This window comes from Chiloscyllium punctatum, chromosome 2, assembly GCF_047496795.1.
Source record: "Chiloscyllium punctatum isolate Juve2018m chromosome 2, sChiPun1.3, whole genome shotgun sequence".
Lineage (NCBI taxonomy): Eukaryota > Metazoa > Chordata > Chondrichthyes > Orectolobiformes > Hemiscylliidae > Chiloscyllium > Chiloscyllium punctatum.
The window spans coordinates 24,123,590-24,142,441 of record NC_092740.1 but is presented as its reverse complement, the minus strand read 5'-3'; the positions used below and the strand labels follow the sequence as shown (position 1 = coordinate 24,142,441).

The window sequence follows — 18,852 nt, the reverse complement described above, 5'->3', positions numbered from 1 at the left end:
GGATAGAATTGTGCATGGGTGTTGAAATTATTTCAGCCATATTTTGTGTTTAGACAACATCCCTTTGCCCACAAGCATAGTAGAGACTTCCAGATACTAACCTTGAACTTCCATCTTTATCTTAGAATGTTATAGTCATGTGTTAACTGTCCACCTGGTAATATTTTCTGGAGCAATTTTCACACTATGGTATTCAGACATATGCCCCATTTAAGAGCTTCCCCTTGTCTTTGTATCTCTTTACAACCTCTCATCACTATGGTCTGGTGACTATCATAGTTGAGAAGATGCAGTGTAGATTTCCCAGAATGACACCAGATGTGACAGACTTCAGTTGTGTGGAAAGACAGGAAGAGCTGGAATTGTCCTCCTCAGAGCAGAGGAGATTAAGAGAGGATTTAATAGAGGTGCTACTAATTATTGGAAATGTACATAAGTGAGTGGTTAGGATCTAGAACACACTGTCTGGGGTTGCAGAGGAGGCAAGGGTCAATTGGAGTGCTCAAAAGGGAATTAGATCATTATCTGTAAAGGAATAGTAAGTAGAGGCTGACAGTCAGAAAGCAGGGAATGGCACAAGTTGAATTGCTTCTTTGGAGGGCTGGGAAAAACAGAGCTGAAAGTCCTCCTCTGTAACCAACAATGATGAAACAGAGAAATGTATGAAATATATGACACAGGTTTTTCCCTTAAATATGTGATAGCCAAGGAAGAGTCATCCAGCCTAATCCCATTGCCAGATTTTGGCCCTTAACCCTTCAATTAACTGCAGAGAGGCCGGTATCCTGTCACCAAGTCACCCTTTATTTACATGTGCACAGTTCACAGGCTGTGACCAGCCAGCTCAGACTCTGCCTCTGAAGTGAGAAGACTCCGAATCCCCTGTTTATTTATTTATTTATTTTTAATAATCCTCCACACTACCACTGTACAGAAGCCATGCTTAATTTCTTGTTTATTTTTTTCCTTTTTTTATTTTATTAAACAATTACAAAAGAGTTTACAGAAAAACAGTTAACAGTTACAGCTCTATATAACAGCAATTTTACAAGAGAGAGGAACAGCAAAGAGAGGCCCCAAATCCTACCAGTTTATAGGGAGATGAGGACAAACCTCAAATTCCAGTTCCACATATAAAAAGACTTCAACAATGACATTTGAATTTCCTGTTTATCTTTTTTTTTCTTCTTTTTTTTTGCACTCCACTCCCTGCGGCACCCACCTCTCCCTGAACAACTCCAGGGTGTTGGTGGACACCGCATGCTCCTTTTTTTTTCTTTTTTTTCTTTCTTTTTTTAACCCCCACACTACCGCCTAACTGCGGTAGTGCTTATTTATTTCCCCAGCACCCATGGTGTGTGTGAGTACAGCTGTGAGACGCAGTGAAAGACACAAAGTGCACGAATCTTTATTCAATTTCCACCACCAGGAAGATAGGAAAACACCCAAGTGGCCAGTGACAAGCACTGCCCTTCACATCAAAGGACAATGCTGTGTGATCAAAAAGGTGAAGGGGAGGGTAGGGATTAAATCAAAATAGAGTTGGACGGGGAAATAATACACTCCACTCCCTGCGGCGCCCACCTCTCCCTGAACGACTCCAGGGTGTTGGTGGACATCGCGTGCTCCTTCTCCAAGGACACCCGGGCTCTAATTTCCTGTTTAATTTTTTTTATCAAAGGGCAATGATGTGTGATCAAAACAGTGAAAGACTTCTGTTTATCTTTTGTTTTCTCTTTTTCTTTAGTGCTTATTTTTTCCCCAGCACCCATGGTGTGTGTGTGTAGGTGTGAGACACAGTGAAGGACACAAAGTGCACGAATCTTTATTCAATTTCCACCACCAGGAAGATAGGAAAAATGCCCCAGTGGCCAGTGACAAGCACTGCCCTTCACATCAAAGGGCTATGCTGTGTGATCAAAAAGGTGAAGGGGAGGGTAGGGATTAAATCAAAATAGAGTTGGACAGGGAAATAATACACTCCACTCCCTGCGGCACCCAACTGTCCCTGAACGACTCCAGGGTATTGGTGGACACCGCATGCTCCTTCTCCAAGGACACCCGGGCTCTAATTTCCTGTTTATATCTGTCAGCCAGGACACCCTGATTGGCCCATGTTAACAATTCCAGTCAAGGAACTCATAGTCAATGAGATCTATCTGATGCTCTCGCTCCAATCACTACAGCCCTGTAGTTGACTGCACTTCAATCACATTGCCTTGAACAGATACATGGACATGAGTTTTCAGGTTCTACTATCCTTTAAGACACTAAGTTCCGGGTCCCCACAGCCCTCTGTGTGAAAAATATTTTCCTCTAATTCTTCCTCAAATTCTTCTCTTAACATTTTAAATCTGTGTTGCTTGGCTCATGACTTGATGCTAAGAGAAATAGTTCCTTATTACCACTTTATCCAGACCCCTGGCAATTTTATACTTGTTTGTTAAATTTCCCATCAGCCTACTCTGTTCCAGAAAAAGTCAAATTTAATCTTTCCTCATAGCTAAAATTCTCCATTCCTGGCAACATTAATTGTTTTTTATTATTTATTCACTCATGAGTCATCAACATCACTGGCTGGCCAGCAGTTATTGTCTGTCTCTAATTGCCTTTGAGAAGATGATGGTGAACTCGCCTCTTGTATTCCTTCCCTATGGTGGAGTGACCAAAAATAAGCACAGTATTCTTGCTGATGCTGATCTCGTGTCTTACATGGCTCAAACATAAACTGGTTGGTGGGCTCAGTTGGCTGAATAACTGGTTTGTGATTTACACTGTTGGTTCAGTTCCTGATTGAGGCCACCATCAACCTTATCTCTTGCTTGAGATACTGTGACTCTCCCTGCTGGAGGAAATATGTTATTAAACTTGAAAGGGTTCAAAAAAGATTTACAAGCATGTTGGAGGTGTGAGCTATAGGGAGAGGCTGAGTAAGCTAGGGTGAGTTTCTCTGGAGTATCAGAGGCTGAGGGGTGACTTTATGGAAGTTTATAAAATCATGAGGGGCATGGATAGGGTGAATAGCCAAGGTCTTTTCCCCAGGGTGGGGGCAGTCCAAACCTAGAGGGCATAGTTTTAAGGTAGTTTGGAGGTGCCGCTGTTGGACTGGAGTGTACAAAGCTAAAAATCACACAACACCAAGGTTATAGTCCATCAGATTTATTTGGAAGCACTAGCTTTCAGAGCGCTGCTCCTTCATCAGGTGGTTACTGTTCGAATATAACCTGGTGTTCTGTGATTTTTAACTAGGCTTAAGGTGACAGGGAAAAGATTTAAAAAGAACCTAGAGGCAACTTTTTCACGCAGAGTGTGATATATGTATGGAAGTGGTGGAGGCTGGTACTTATGGGCGGTACGGTGGCTCAGTGGTTAGTACTGCTGCCTCACAGCACCAGGGTCCTGGGTTCAATTCCTGCCTGTCTGTGTGGAGTTTGCACATTCTCCCTGTGTCTGCGTGAGTTTTCTCCCACAATCCAAAGATGTGCAGGTCAGGTGAATTGGCTATGCTCAATTGCCCCGTGTGTTAGTCAGGGGTAAATATAGGGGAATGTGTTTGGGTGGGTTTCTCTTCAGAGGGGTGGTGTGGACTTGTTGAGCCAAGGGGCCTTTTTCCACACTGCAGAGAATCAAATCTAATCTAATTACAACATTTAAAAGGCAACTGGATGGTTATATGAATAGGAAGGGTTTAGAGGGATTTGGACTAAATGCTGGTGAATGAAACTAGATTAATTTAGAATATCTTGTTGGCATGGATGTGTTGGACTGGGTATTTCTGTGCTGTACATCACTAAGACTCTGTGTCCTTACCAGCTTTCTCTCTCTAATGAGAGAGCAGTCTGTGGTGTCTTTCAACTTTTGAATAGTCGAAGTTTTGACAAAAAATACAGGTACATTCTCTGCCATCCTTGCCACCTTAACAACATAGGACACGAAAAGAAACATGAAACATGCCATAACACTCACTGAGGTAAAAGCAGGATCTGTCACCTTTACAAAGGCTAAGAGAAGAATCTACCCAATAAATAAAGGTAGCAATTATTACTGTTGTTAGAATAAAAGTCACATTAGATAGCATACCCTTGGCTCTTTGCCCAGCTGATTTCCATCTGTTTGCGCAATAATGCATTCGAATCATTGTGCCTTGGGTACACAGATTTTAGGTAGCAATGTTATCACAAAGCTGTGTGCAGATAATCCCTTAAATGTTGCATACAGCAGAATAAATTCACCTGTACATCAACACAGCTTCACAATTAAAAAAAAACAACAAAGTGTAAGTAAAGAGCAAGGGCTACATATGCGAATGTTCCAGCACTACAATGTGAAGTGCCAGAAATGCTTTGGTGAGCTTCATTTCTGCTTCAAGCTGTAGGGCTCCACAATCTGCTTAAAGCTTTGTGGAGCACGCACAGAATAACCAAAGCCATCAGGCTGAAAATATCCTGCTAGACTATCAACTACACAGAGAGTGAGAACAGATTGTTAAGCATGATTGATAATGCTAAATTCCCATGAGAAAGAGGCGGTGGTACTGATTCAGTAACCTGGAAATCCAGATTAATGTTCTGTGGACATGTATTCAAACCCAATCCATATTGCTGGAAACTAACAGTCAGTTAATAAATCTGAAATATAAAGCTAAGTTCATTCTCGAGAATTTGTCAAAAATCACCTGGTTCTCTGATGCCCCTTTTGGGAAGGAAATCCACTGTCCTTAACTGGTCTACCCTACAGAGTCAAAAGTGTGGTGCTGGAAAAGCACAGCAGGTCAGGCAGCATCTGAGGAGCAGGAGAATCGATGTTTCAGGAATAAGCTACCCTACACATGATTCCAGACCCACAACAATGTGGTTTTTTTCTTCACTAACCTCTGAAATCAACTCATGAAGACGATTGGTTCAAGGGCAACAAAGTGACCTTGCCAGAGTCACATTTATTGCATGAAAAAATAAAATTAGCTGAAAGAATTTGACCCTTTGTTGTCAATTCTGAATTAGCCTGCCCATTTTAATTACCTGTACACCTCAGAGTCAAGGGACGGCCCTTTAGAACTGAGATCTTTAGGAATTTCTTCAGCTGTTGGGCAGTGAATCCATAGAGCTCCTTTCCACAGAAGGCTATGGGGGTGAAGTTATTGAGTGCTTTTAGGACAGAGGTAGACTGATTATTGATTTAGAAAGGGGATCAAAGGTTATGGGAAGGAGGCAGAAGCATGGTGTCACAAAAAATATTAGCCATGATTGAATGGCGTAACAGACCTGATATGTTTTTCAAAGGTATTAAGGAATATGGTCCCAAAGCAGGTATATAGAGTTAAGCCACAGAGCAGCCATGATTGCACTGAATGGCAGAACAGGTTTGAAGGGCTGAATGGCCTACTCCAGTTCCTATGTACAGCTTCTTTTTTAAAATGAAAGTAAGAGTTTATAAAGCAATTGTTACTCCCATATTATTCTATAACACTAAGTGCTGTAATGTGAGAAAAGTCAATCGGCAAAGATACTAACGGCAGGGATTAACTACTTGAGAGCAATACTGGGTGGAGTATTCAGTGTTGTATAACATAATGTCCTGATAGGCATAATGTTCATACTGCATTGACTCCACCCATTCTATTGACGTCACAGACAGTATGTGAGAGATAAGGGGTTCTACTCCAGCTTTTAGATTGAGCAGGTGTATCTGAGTTAGTTCCTTAAGGCCCTTTTAATTATGTCTGACCAAACCTAGTGACACATCTTGCTGTTCTTCAATAAGCTTCTTGTTTTCTAAGAACTGTGCCTCTTCTGTGGATAGTCTACTGCTAATCATTAGATAAACCCAAAATAAAGCAAAGACAACAAGGGGATTAATGACAGCGCAGTGCCTTAAACACAGAAGGGCTTTTGCCCGAAACGTTGATTTCGCTGCTCGTTGGATGCTGCCTGAACTGCTGTGCTCTTCCAGCACCACTAATCCACACATTACCCAGTAACATATCTTGATAAAGGCAGCATAACAAAGCATGGTGCCAGCAGGGATTCCAGAAAAATACCATATCCAGGAAGCAAAACAAAAATCAGAAGTGATCAACCAAGCAATGAAAGATTTATGACTAAGTCGTAATTTAACAAAAATTTATCTGTCGCAGCTTTAAAATTAACAATTGATCTAGCACCAATTACTACTGTGGAAGAGAGTTCCAAACCTTTGCCATCCTTTGTGCTGAGAAACATTTCCTAAGCTCACTCCTGAATGAGGTAAAAACAATGACTGCAGATGTTGGAAACCAGATTCTGGATTAGTGGTGCTGGAAGAGCACAACAGTTCAGGCAGCATCCAAGGACCAGCGAAATCGACGTTTCCAAAGGGCTTTTGCCCGAAACGTCGATTTCACTGCTCCTTGGATGCTGCCTGAACTGCTGTGCTTTTCCAGCAGCACTAGTCCAGAATCAATCCTGAATGCAGTGGCCATAATGTTTAGACTATGGCCCGTAGTTCAAGAATCTCCATCCTATCAAAATAGTTCATCTTTATTCTTCCTTGCTTTGGATAGTATTGTACAACAGAGAGACTTAGGGGTTCAGGCACATAATTCTTTGAAGTTTACGTCACATATACACAGAGTGTTTCAGAAGGTGTTTAGCACTCTTGCCTTCATTGCTCAGACCTTGCAGTATAGGAGTTGGGATGTTATGTTGAGATTGTACAGGGTGTTATTGAAGCCTCTTCTGGAGTACCGTGTCCAATTCTCGTCTCCATGTCACAGGATGAATATTATTAAGCTGGATGTTGCTGGGAATGTTGCTGGTAATGGAGGGTTTGAGTTATAGGGAGAGGCTGGATAAGCTGGGAATTTACTCATTCAAGTGGAGGAGGTTGAGAGGTGACCTTATGGAGGTTGATAAAATAATAAGGGGTATAGATAAGCTGATTGGCAGCTGCCTTTTACCTAAGTTGGGGGTTTTAAAGACTGGGGAGGCATATTTTTAAGGTGAAAGGAGAAAGATTTGAAAAGGATATGACAATATTTTTTACATAGAGACTGGTTTATATGTGGAATGAAATTCCAGAGAAAGTGGTGAATGTGGGTACAGTTACAACATTTAAAAGACATTTAGGCAAGTTCATGAATAAGAAATGTTTGGAGGGATATGAGCCAAGTGCAGGCTAACTTGGGATAGTTTAGTTTGGGGTTAGGTTCAATGTAGTCTGGTTGGATGCAAGGGTCTGTTTCTGTGCTATATGACTCTATGACTCTACCCTATCTTTTCCTGTTAGTATCTTGAAGACTTCAATCAGATCACTTGTTCACCTTCTAAATTCTGGGGAAAACAGACCTAATTTGACATTCTAGATTCTGCTTAACCTTCCAAGATGTAGCAGAATGTCACATGGAGCATATTACAATAATTTTTTAGTCACCATGTTTACACTGCAACTCAGCTTTAGGTGTGAATAGAACTGAAAACATATCAAAAACTCCACATGCAACTGCTCAACTTGTATGAAACAGTGGTGATACTTGTTAGTGAAGCTGAAAACTTGGTTTGACTTCATATCGGGAGTGAAAAAAAAGATCAATCTGTCCATCTGCGTGTGAGAGAGACAGAAAGAGGTCAGCAGCAACTGTCATGAATTGTCAATCAGACATGTTGATGTCAAATAATTTGGTCTTACCAGACTATGCCAACTTTTACAGTTCTTTTGTTGCACTAAAGTCTATTGACCAACGTTGGACAATCAACATCTACTTCCCTCATCGCTGCCATTTTCAGTATTTTTAGTAAATGGTTAAAAAAGATGTTGGGGTAAGGGTGGGATGGGAGATAGTGGGGTTGGTTTGGTCTCTGCAAATTGCCTGTAAACCTGTAGTAACTTTCAGATTTGGAACCTAAGTTTTGCAGACAAAAGCACGGAGATTCTTCCTTGTGTCTGGTCAATGTATTTCCCTTAACCAAACATCACAAAAGACACTGTGTCAGGTCATTATTTTATTGCTATTTGCACAAGTTTATGTTAATGTGTTCTCACCTCTGCTACATTTCAGTAGCAATGATACCTCGAAGCACACGTGAACAAATAACAGAAGGAGGCTATGTGGACCCTTGAACGCCAACCAACATTCAGTAAGAACATGAATGATCTGTTGGTGTTTCAGTTCAACCAGATTGAAATTACTCCACAGTGGCTGGTATCCTGTCACCAAGTCACCCTTTATTTATATGTGCATGGTACTTGACACTGATCCAGTTTCCTCTCAGAATCAGCAGAACTTCTGACACTCCTGTTTATTTCTGTCAGCCAGGGCTGACAGAACATACAGAAGTATGTTCTACAGTTCTTCCCAAGATGAAATGTCAGCCATTATTAACAATCTTAGAATCATAAAATCAGCAAGCATGTTACCTCCTGTTTCCCAGCAAGAACATCCGCAATTTTCAGTTCTGAAGAAGAGCGATTGGACCTGAAACATTAACTCTGCTATTTAGATTAGATTCCCTACAGCATGGAAACAGGCCCTTCAGTCCAACAAGTCCACCCTGACCCTCTGAAGAGTAACACACCCAGACCCATTCCCCTACCCTATATTCACCCCTGACTTGGCAATTTAGCATGGCCAATTCACCTGACCTGCACATCTTTGGATTGTGGGAGGAAACTGGAGCACCGGAGGAAAACCACGCAGACACGAGGAGAATGTGCAAATGCCACACTGACAGTCGCCTGAGGCAGGAATTGAACCCGGGTCCCTGGTATTGTGAGGCAGCAGTGCTTACCACTGACCCACCGTGCCACACCTTTCTTTACAGCTTCTGCCAGATCTGGTGAGTTTTTTCAGCAATTTCTGTTTTCGCATCAATTTACAGAATTGCTCCTCATAATTGTTCCCTCCATCCCCAGTTATTCGTTTCCTCTTCTCTTTGTACTTTCAGTCGCTGCAATATACTATTTCAGCTCCATCCTGGAATTCTGGGGATGAAGGCATTTCTGAATTTTGGATTTTCCTAGATTTGTCGAATAATGTTATTATGTTTAATCACAAGTTTGTAAATCGGCTTTGCACCTGAGCCACAACATAGTCATAAAACATTAGAAAGCATTCATGATTTTTTTAAAATTCCAAAGCCCTGCTATGTGTTAAAACACCAATGACAATGAGGAAGTTGCTGAATTTCCTGTGACCAAACTTAGCATATCAACAGGCCTGACCTGGGATTATTTGTTAATCGTTCAATCTAAAATTTGGGGAATATTTTCCTTTCCCCGCAAAGATTGGTGACCTACCACCATGATGAATAGCTGTGAGTGTTAATTTCAATACACATCCAATTAATAAACCTTTTTTCTTCCATCATCCATCTTGTCTCTTGTTCTCTCTCATGCACCCCTGCAGTTTTCCCATTGAAACAGCTGAAAGCTGTTAGTCCTATCTTCTATAGAAGTGGGAACAGTAGAAATGTCTTTAAAGGACATGACATTTGCTATTTGGTATTTTGTTTTGGTCCTGTGGGTCTGTTCAAACACTTTCTGGACAACTGGGTCTTTCCAGATTTTTGATTTTCCTGATCTGAGACGTTACAGAACATTGTACTGTGTTGATTGAACCTGGACACAGAATTCCAAGTGCAGACGACTGAATGATTCATGAATTGCACCATTACGTCAGTATTTTGGCAGCAATGAACCTATTAAAACCCACTGCCCTTTGGGCATTTTTAAAAAAAATTCCCTTATAGAAAGTGGGCATCTGCCTGGCATTTATTGCCTATATCTCATTGCTGTTGAGAAGGTGATGGTGGGCTGATTTCTAGACTAACGATGCCAGTAGAGAGGGAGTACCTTCAACATGTGGCTGGAGCTGTTTAAGAAAGCAGCTCACTGATACCTTTCCAAAGGCAATGAAAGCTGGCCAAGCCAATGGTGTGCTTAAAGTATGAATACATTTTTTTTAAAAAGTACACATCGCCCAGGGCAGCATTGTTACCATGAGTTCAGGTTATTATCAGTTTGGAACCTCCTCCAGGTCTCTCTTGATTTTCTGTCAATACAATTAGATATGTTCCCCCTCTTTTATGTAAAAGCATGGAGGGTCCTGAAATCAAGGGATGTCTGCAGTTATTCACCTCACAGCAGTGTGGTTGCCATTGCTACTATTCAGTACAGCTTCTGAAGAACCTCCTTTTAAAGATGAGCCCAGTCTCGAGATAATGACTGGACTGACGTTTAAATTCCTGAATGGCCTATAATTTGAGATGTCTAATGGTTGGCATCATCAATTACTCAGGCCAGTTCTCAGAGAAAACATTTCTTCTCGATTGAAGTGGAAGTGATTGTGGCCTGTCGGTTGCTATGGCGACAGTTGCTGACACAGACTGCCGAACATCAAACCTGCCTTTGTCCTCTTTCTGAGTGAAACAAAGTGCTTATTAAATGCAAAGAATGGAAAATAAATGTGTGCGTGGACAAAACGGAGACATGGAAGGCCCAGCTGAAGCAAAACAGAAGTAACTTTAGTGTTTCCTGCAGCTACTTCTCTGATTGTCCACTGTAATGTCAGTGGGAGATTAGCAAAAACTCCATAAAACAGCTCTGTTGACCAATTGTACAGTCTTGGCAATCCAGCCTGTACAGCCCTCTGCAGTAAAGAATCCCACAGGTTCGCTACCCTCGAGAAGAAGAAATTCCTCTTCATCTCTTTCATATATCAGGGACTCCTTACTCTGAGATTATTATCCTAGACTCTCCCATAAGGGAAAACATACTTTCCTTCTCCATCCTGTCAAGTCTCCTAAGAATCTCGTATGTTTCTTTAAGGCCACCTCTCATGCTTCTTGAATACTGCTCCAATGGCATTATCACTTTACCATCACCTTGGTTATACAAGGCGCCTCTTGGTAATACACAACTTGAGTATTGTTGAGAAAAAGAGTCGGGAGCTTGAGTTTTTTAAAAATTGCACTCATCTAGATAGAATCACAGTGAAATGTGGTATTATTGCAATTCTGACCTGATTAGAGCAAGATTAAAAGACTCAAGACCACACGTTTTCCATCAGGAATACCAAAGATAAAGTACGCGATTTCTGTAATACAGGTAGTTCATCTATAAGGCAATGATTGCGCTTTGGTGCAACTCTGCATTATAGGAAAATTGCGCTTTAGAAACAGCTCCTGAAGTGTTGGCAATGTAATCATGTTACAGCCAACACATGTTTTAAATGTTATCGCTTTTGAAACTGTGTCCCCAATTCATCAGTCCATTAAAGCAACTTCATGTTAATGAAACTCGCTACAGCAGAAAAACCTGTGGCTATTTTTAAAAACATTTTTAATCAGTAATAATTCAAGCTTTATGGGGAAAAGGCAGGAAAATGCTAAGGATCAACAGATCAGCCATGATCACTGTATATGGAGACAGACTCAATGGGCTGAATGGTCTACTTCTGCTGCTGTATCTTGTGGTGTTATGGACCAGCAATCCAAAGAGGAGACAATAATCAAGAGAACAGAGCTGAAGTCCCTGATGGGTCTGAGAACTTGAATCTGAATGTTAAGAATGTGGAAATAATTGGCAAAAGCTGGTCTCAGGATATGTGCCCATGAAACTGCTGGGTTTTCATAAAAATAGCAAGTGATTCACTGACATCGTGCCGAGAAGGAAACCTGTCACTCTTGCCTGGACCAGCCTGGTATGACTAAGGTCCCCATATACAGTTACTGCCTAAACATGCTCTGAACAGGCTGAGCACTGTTACCAGCATTCAACTTCAAAAGATGGTTCGCTGTTCAAACGCCAAGTACAGGCAGCCCCCTGGGGTTGTGAGCAGGTCCTATTCTGGAGTCGGTCTGCTTGTCGATTTAGATTAGATTAGATTACTTACAGTGTGGAAACAGGCCCTTCGGCCCAACAAGTCCACACCGCCCCGCCGAAGCGTAACCCACCCATACCCCTACATCTACATCTACATCTACATCTACCCCTTACCTAACACTACGGACAATTTAGCACGGCCAATTCACCTGACCTGCACATCTTTGGACTGTGGGAGGAAACCGGAGCACCCGGAGGAAACCCACGCAGACACGGGGAGAACGTGCAAACTCCACACAGTCAGTCGCCTGAGGCGGGAATTGAACCCGGGTCTCCGGCGCTGCGAGGCAGCAGTGCTAACCACTGTGCCACCGTGCCGCCCACAAGTTAGAACACAGTGCAAGACGATGCAAAGCAGCTGTTTGTAACTTTGAGAGAAATGATTGCATGTTAGGTCTTTGCAGTTACACACACCGAGGAGAAAGTGAGGATTGCAGATGCTGGGGATCAGAGTCGAGAGTGTGTTGCTGGAAAAGCACAGCAGGTCAGGGAGCGTGTGAGGAGCAGGAGAATCAACATTTCAGGCATAAGATTAGATTAGATTCCTTACAGTGTGGAAACAGGCCCTTTGGCCCAACAAGTCCACACCGCCCCGCCGAAGCGTAACCCACCCATACCCCTACATCTACATCTACCCCTTACCTAACACTACGGGCAATTTAGCATGGCCAATTCACCTGACCTGCACATCTTTGGAGTGTGGGAGGAAACCGGAGCACCCGGAGGAAACCCACGCAGACACGGGGAGAACGTGCAAACTCCACACAGTCAGTCGCCTGAGGCGGGAAATGAACCCGGGTCTATGGCGCTGTGAGGCAGCAGTGCTAACCACTGTGCCACCGTGCCGCCCATCAGGAAGTCACACGTACTTTCAAGACCTCGCGGTCATAAGTACGAGTTTACATGAGCCAGCTATTTGTAAATTGGGGACCCTATACAGAGGGTAAGGTTGGATTAAATTCAGCAAAAAGGAAAATATGACAAACTTGGAATTGTCACACTGATGAATTTTCTAATGTCTCCAGGAAATGTAGGCCATCTGACCCTTAATTACAAAGAGCTTTGAACCTCTGCTATTGATCCTTTTCACTGAAACTTACATCCCAAGACATTATAAAACATACCACTTACTGACTTCATGTTGGTTTCCAACCCTCTCTCATCCATCTCAGCCCTTCTCCACTGCCCCTACAGTCCGAGCTTCCTGATGCAGTCACTCCCAGAAGAAAGCTGGAGGGGTGGGGAAGGCCCGTGTTGAGAGATTAATCTTTTTTTGTATCAGGCAAGCCAGCCACAATGAGAAAACAGACATCAGCTTCCCTCTGGAAGATGTTCATTTCCTTGTCACAACCTCACTGACAGTAGGGGAGTTGGTGTGACGGAGTACTCAAATGAGCACTGCAGTGACTTAGGGGAACATTTCTGATGCTTCCAACCTCAGAGAATGGAAGAGGAAATCACCTGTGGGATTGTCCTTTGTCTGGAGCCCCATATATCAATGGTCAGAGTGTGTGTGAAGGTAGTCAAGATCATACATGTTCCATCAGATCCAGGTTAGTGTCATTAATGGGAATGCCAGTTGATACCGTGTTTATGGTATTGTTGCGACATTGGGTAGAGTACTTTGGACTGGGAGACAGAAAGTTAGAATTTGATGTTTGTGAAATGCTAGGGGGGAGAGCATTGTGTGCTCCCTTTAGAAGATTATGTGCATTTTTTGTGCTTAGGGATTTAAAATGGATGTCTGTGATCAGCAGTTTGAAAGTTTGCAAGTACACCGAACTGAAATATTTGTATTGAAAGGCCATACAGTTAGCTAGTCAAGCAGCAACTCTTTTTTTAACCAAGACAACAGGCTTTTGAATTTAACCAAATAATTTGAACCAGGTACTTAGGTAACAAAAACCTATTAAATTTAAGTCTGATTGACAATACAGGACCAACCATACTGCAGAAATATTGATACATCATTAAGGGTATAAAAAGAAGGGGCAGTTGGACAAAGACCTCAGAGCAAGTTGTCACCCACCAGAGTGAACGGCCCTCAGCTCTTGAGAGAGAATTGTTGGGTATCACAGCCTCCTCTTTGTCTTAGAGAAATCACTATTGAAATAACGATAGTGCCAATGGCACAACAAGTTAATATTCCTGACTAAAGATTCGACAGGGAAGGCAGTCCTGGCAGAAGAATCAATGGAGAAGTGGGACTTCTATTTATTGGAACAGCATACCAGTAGAATCTTGCTTTATTCAGGAATGGTTGGAATGGATTTATTCTGTTTGTTAATAGTTTAGTTAATTTGTTCATTGTAAGAACTAGATAAATAAATTGTTACTTGATGATTTACTGTGAATGTCAGGGGTTTATTTTATTTAACCGCTAGAAGTTGCTGAAAGATAGGTTACACTGCTTTTCACACTCCCTTTACAGATTGTAGGGTGAGATGCTCCTCTTTGCATTTTTCAGTTATAGTTCACGGTGGGACGGGAGGTCAACCTTCGTTTTATAACAGCATTTCCCAACATTTTCCAGATGTTACAGCCAAGTAGCACATTTCACTTGCTACTAATTCATGTGTATGTGAATTTGTTAAACAAATTGGTGCTTACTGTTAATGAGTAGGACTCATTCATTAATGTCAATTGTTACTCTAAGGCTGTCAGGCAGAAGACAAAAGTCAAGGCATAGCGCACAACTGCAAGCAGATTTGCTTCCAGTGGTACTGATTATTGATCTCACTCGACTCTGCTCTGAAATCCTTCATACCTTGTCTGATTGGTGTTTACATCTTGAGTGTCACTCCTGACAATTACATCAGGGTTCAGTATCACCATGTCCACAAGTTACTAGACACTGATGTGAGACCAATGCAGAGAGAGGTTGGAAAACATTTTTATTGTTCATGAAGAGCACTCAGAATTAAGAGATTGGAGACAATAAGTGTAATGTTAAATCTATAGCCCAAAGCTTGGGAAAATTAGTCTTCATATAAAATGGAAGGTCATCTAGAAGGAAAGGTCAGTAGTTACATGGGAACATCACAACCTGCAAGTTCCCTTTCAAGCCACACACCATCCTGACTTGGACATACATTGTTGTCCCTTCACCATCCTTAGTTTCACCGTAAATGTATCTATTACTACAAAAGGAATGCTTGAAGAAAGTTCCACATTCTTACTACTCTTTGAGTGAAGATGTTTCTCTGAATTCCCAATTGTATTTCTTGGTGATGATCTTACATTGATGTTGGTTAATTATTTTCTTCACCACAAGAGAAAATATTCTGTCTGTATCCATTCATTCAAAATTATTCTTCATTTTAAAATCTGTACTCATAGAGTCATAGAGATGTAGCATGGAAGCAGACCCTTCGGTCCAACTTGTCCATGCCGACCAGATATCCCGATCTAATCTCGTCCCATTTGCCAGCAGCTGGCCCATATGCCTCTGAACCTTTCCTATTCATATACCCATCCAGATGCCTTTTAAATATTGCAATTGTACCAGCCTCCACCACTTTCTCTGGCAGCTCATACAGACATATTCAATATTCTGTCTTTCAAAGGAAAATGACACAGCCAGTCAATTGTTTTTTCAGTTCCCTTGATCATTCTATTTTTCTGTGCAGGTAGAGTAGGTATGTGCTTATGTGTATGTGGTTATGTATTAATATTTGCGTCCACAGATAATTAATCTCCTATGCCTATCATTAAACTTGTTTATTACTCAAGAAACCTCTTCCTGTGTTTCATCCTGCAGGTTCATTACCTAATGGTGCTCTCTGCCAACTGGGCCTACGTGAAAGATGCTTGTCGGATGCAAAAGTATGAGGATATCAAATCAAAGGAGGAACAGGAGTTGCATGACATCCATTCTACCCGTTCGAAAGAGCGGTTAAATGCCTATACATAAGAAGACCTGCCCCCTCACTTGCACCAGTCACTTCCTTGTATCTGACTAAAACTTAACAACTGACTCACAACCCTGGTTACCAGTTCAGTAAGTTCCTATGTGATTTGACCACACATTTCTTTCTTAAAAAAAGTGATTTAAAAATGCAAATGCCTCATCATTTAGGAGAAAGGACAAACCTCATTCCATTCACAAAATTCCATTGGGCTTGTGAAATGTTCCATTCGATCATTTTTTTCTTAAATGAGACTTTGATATTTGTGATTTTTTTAAAGATAGTTCTCTTTTATTTTTATTGATAAAATTTGTAATGGAACCATGCATCAAGGGAAAGAGAGAGATATATGCTCAAGTTGGGAAATCACTGTGGCTGATTTCATTATATAAATGCTTAAAGCATTCATATCAATTTCCTCTAATTCCCATAGAATGGAGTTTGCTAACGCATTATTGTTTTGATTAAAGAGGAGATTTTGATACAACCATGATAACTTATGTGCTGCATATCACTTGTAGTCATTTCCATACCATTGTTTCCCCTGTTTAAGTTTTCCTAATATCAGATGTTGATTTGAAATTCTAACAACCTGATAGATTCCTGAACTTAATAATCAGTTTTCACTCCATTACATCCTGAGGTTTTCAATTTAGTTCCATTGTGAATATGTAGCTGTGGGAACCCACATAGTTCCGAGCGACGCCTGTCTCTTTGTGAAACATTCTTTATTCCAGTCCTGCTCAAGGGCTCTCTCCCTCACCACTTCCTGATATCCTGATGATGACAACAATGACACTCCCCAAATTGGAAAACTGCACCATCCAAAAATTCCTTGTAAACTGAACAAAACAACCTCTACCCTTGAAATGTTAACATATTTCTGAACGTTGACAGATCACTTAAGCACTTCAGGTTGGTCATTTTAAACAAGGTGAGATTGCAGGTGGAATTGATATTGGAGATTGCATCTTGTCACACCATTAAATTTTTGGTTTAGAGTCCTTTATTTGGGTTGACTGAACAAGTCTACTTCTCTTCTGAGAATGTTGGCAACTTTTGCCTTGTTGAGAACCAATTGGGTTCCACCAGCTTTTTCTTTCAGAAAGACCCTTTCACAGGATGCAGTTGGCAGTTTGGTCTCCATCCCTCAACGCCCTTGAGAATTTGGAGTTGAGCTGCTTCCTGATCTTCCATTGAGGGCTACTTCTCAGTGGCCTTGTGGGGAGAGGAGGTATTTTGTGGACAACCATCAAGGCCCCGAGAAGTGGCTCAACTAATAATAAATGTTCGCATGGCTGCAATGTAACCGGTTTCATAGGAGCTTACTGCTACAGGACACACACTCCCACATTCCGTTTCATCTGGGCGTTTTGCCTCGCGACTGCGTTTTGCAAGAACTTTTAACTGGAATACTTCACATTTAAAAGGTGGGGAGGGGGGAGAGTAGGGAAATCATGCTTTTGGTTCCCAATTCGGTTCCGGCAACAAATATCCGCTTCAGATTAAATGGCCAATCTTTGACAGTTTAATCAAGCGTTCTTTGTCGAGTGAAAGTAGACTCAAAGTGTAAAATATGTAGTTTCTGACGTGACTGGGGACAATAAAGGAAAACTTCTTTTTCATTGTGAACGTCATTTTGGCTGCTCATGGCAAAACGTTGATGTTAAATATTTAGACGAGGGATGAGTGAAAAAAAGCTGCCAGTGAAATTTGTAATGTAAAAGTCATTGAGAGCAATCCATCAATACTGGACCAAAATGGGTGTGTTGAATTTTATTCTGTATTGCCTATTGATACTGCTCTTTGTACGCAGTATGTGTCTCCCTTAACAATGTAGCCTGAACAAGATTTCCATCGGTGTTTTTGGAAGTGAAATCCTAGTTCGTTTTTCTTTTGGTCCATCTCTCGGACCCATTGTGGACTATGGTGAGCTGTTTCCTGATGTAAGTGCATTTTTAATGACATTAAAGGAATTGAGATCCGCTTTATACTGTAACAGTCATGCAACATTTGGTAATTTCTAAGCGTTTTCTGTAATAGATTAAGAACTTTGACGTAGTTGTTATTCGTAGCATGGTTATACACTAGATATGGTGATAGTTTCTCAAGAGTTGACAGCAAGTTTTATTTTAACACCAGCCTCTCTTACTGTATCAGTACTGTGTGCAGTATTAGGGTGCCTAAGTTTCCAGTATTATGTTGAGACTCTCTTCAACAATATTTTAATGTAGTGTTGGATTCCTTTCATGTGATATCTATAGGTTGTGTCAACTTAATCTATGTCCTTTGATTCATATATGATGTCTTGTATTCGGTAATAACTTAATGCTATTGGCTTTCTGGTACTAGTCTTTGTATTTTCACAAAGAATGCTTTGTAGCAGGCTGTATAATTAATCTGTTTTTGTACATGAATGTGCCAACAGCTTGACAGTGGCTTTTATTTGACTGTAGGAAAAAAAGTGCTTGCAATTTAATTAATAAAAATAAATTTGTGTACTTGTTCCTCTGTGGAGACTTTGCCAATTTCTTGATTGACTTGCTGGTGAAATTTGTGCTTAACGTACTTAGCATAGCTACAGTGTGTGTGCGCGCGTGCGGGAGTATGCATTATATGTGCACTTTTGAGTGCGTGTGCAAAAGAGAGACTCATGTTTGTTGCTCTCAAGTTGCGGGAGGTTAGTGTCAGAGAATAGAATATCTTCTTCTTTTGACCTACTCTTTATGAACATGAAAAATTTCCAGGCCAAGCATGGCATATTTTTGTAGATCAATTGAGGGGTTACCAAGATTAGTCAACAATTCTGTTATTGAGTTGCTATGTGAGTGTCAGGATGGTGAAAAGATGGTTGAGAAAGGTCTTGTTCTTATAATTCCTACAGGGAATCTTACTGACAAAATTTATTCTGGAAAACTAGCATCCTGATCTTTCAAGCATAATCAGATAATTGTGTGACACAGCCTTGAATTCTTATATGGGCTTCCACAAGATGAAGCTTCCATAACAGATGTAGCTTCAGTAAAATAAACTGATAAAGACCCTATACAGCATTCCAGCAATGGGACCCAACCTTAGCGTCAGAAAC

At 41.2% G+C, this 18,852-nt stretch overlaps 1 protein-coding gene across 1 annotated transcript in view; it reads left to right on the top strand.

Annotated features, from left to right (window-relative positions):
- The window catches only part of gpm6ab (glycoprotein M6Ab), a 238,684-nt gene extending 220,413 nt beyond the window's left edge, over window positions 1-18,271 (top strand). Inside the window, exon 7 of the mRNA XM_072594582.1 lies at window positions 15,617-18,271. Coding sequence (XP_072450683.1) covers window positions 15,617-15,769 — 153 coding nt within the window. The 3' untranslated portion in view covers window positions 15,770-18,271. The remainder of the gene's footprint in view (window positions 1-15,616) is intronic.
- Window positions 18,272-18,852: the final 581 nt, after the last annotated feature.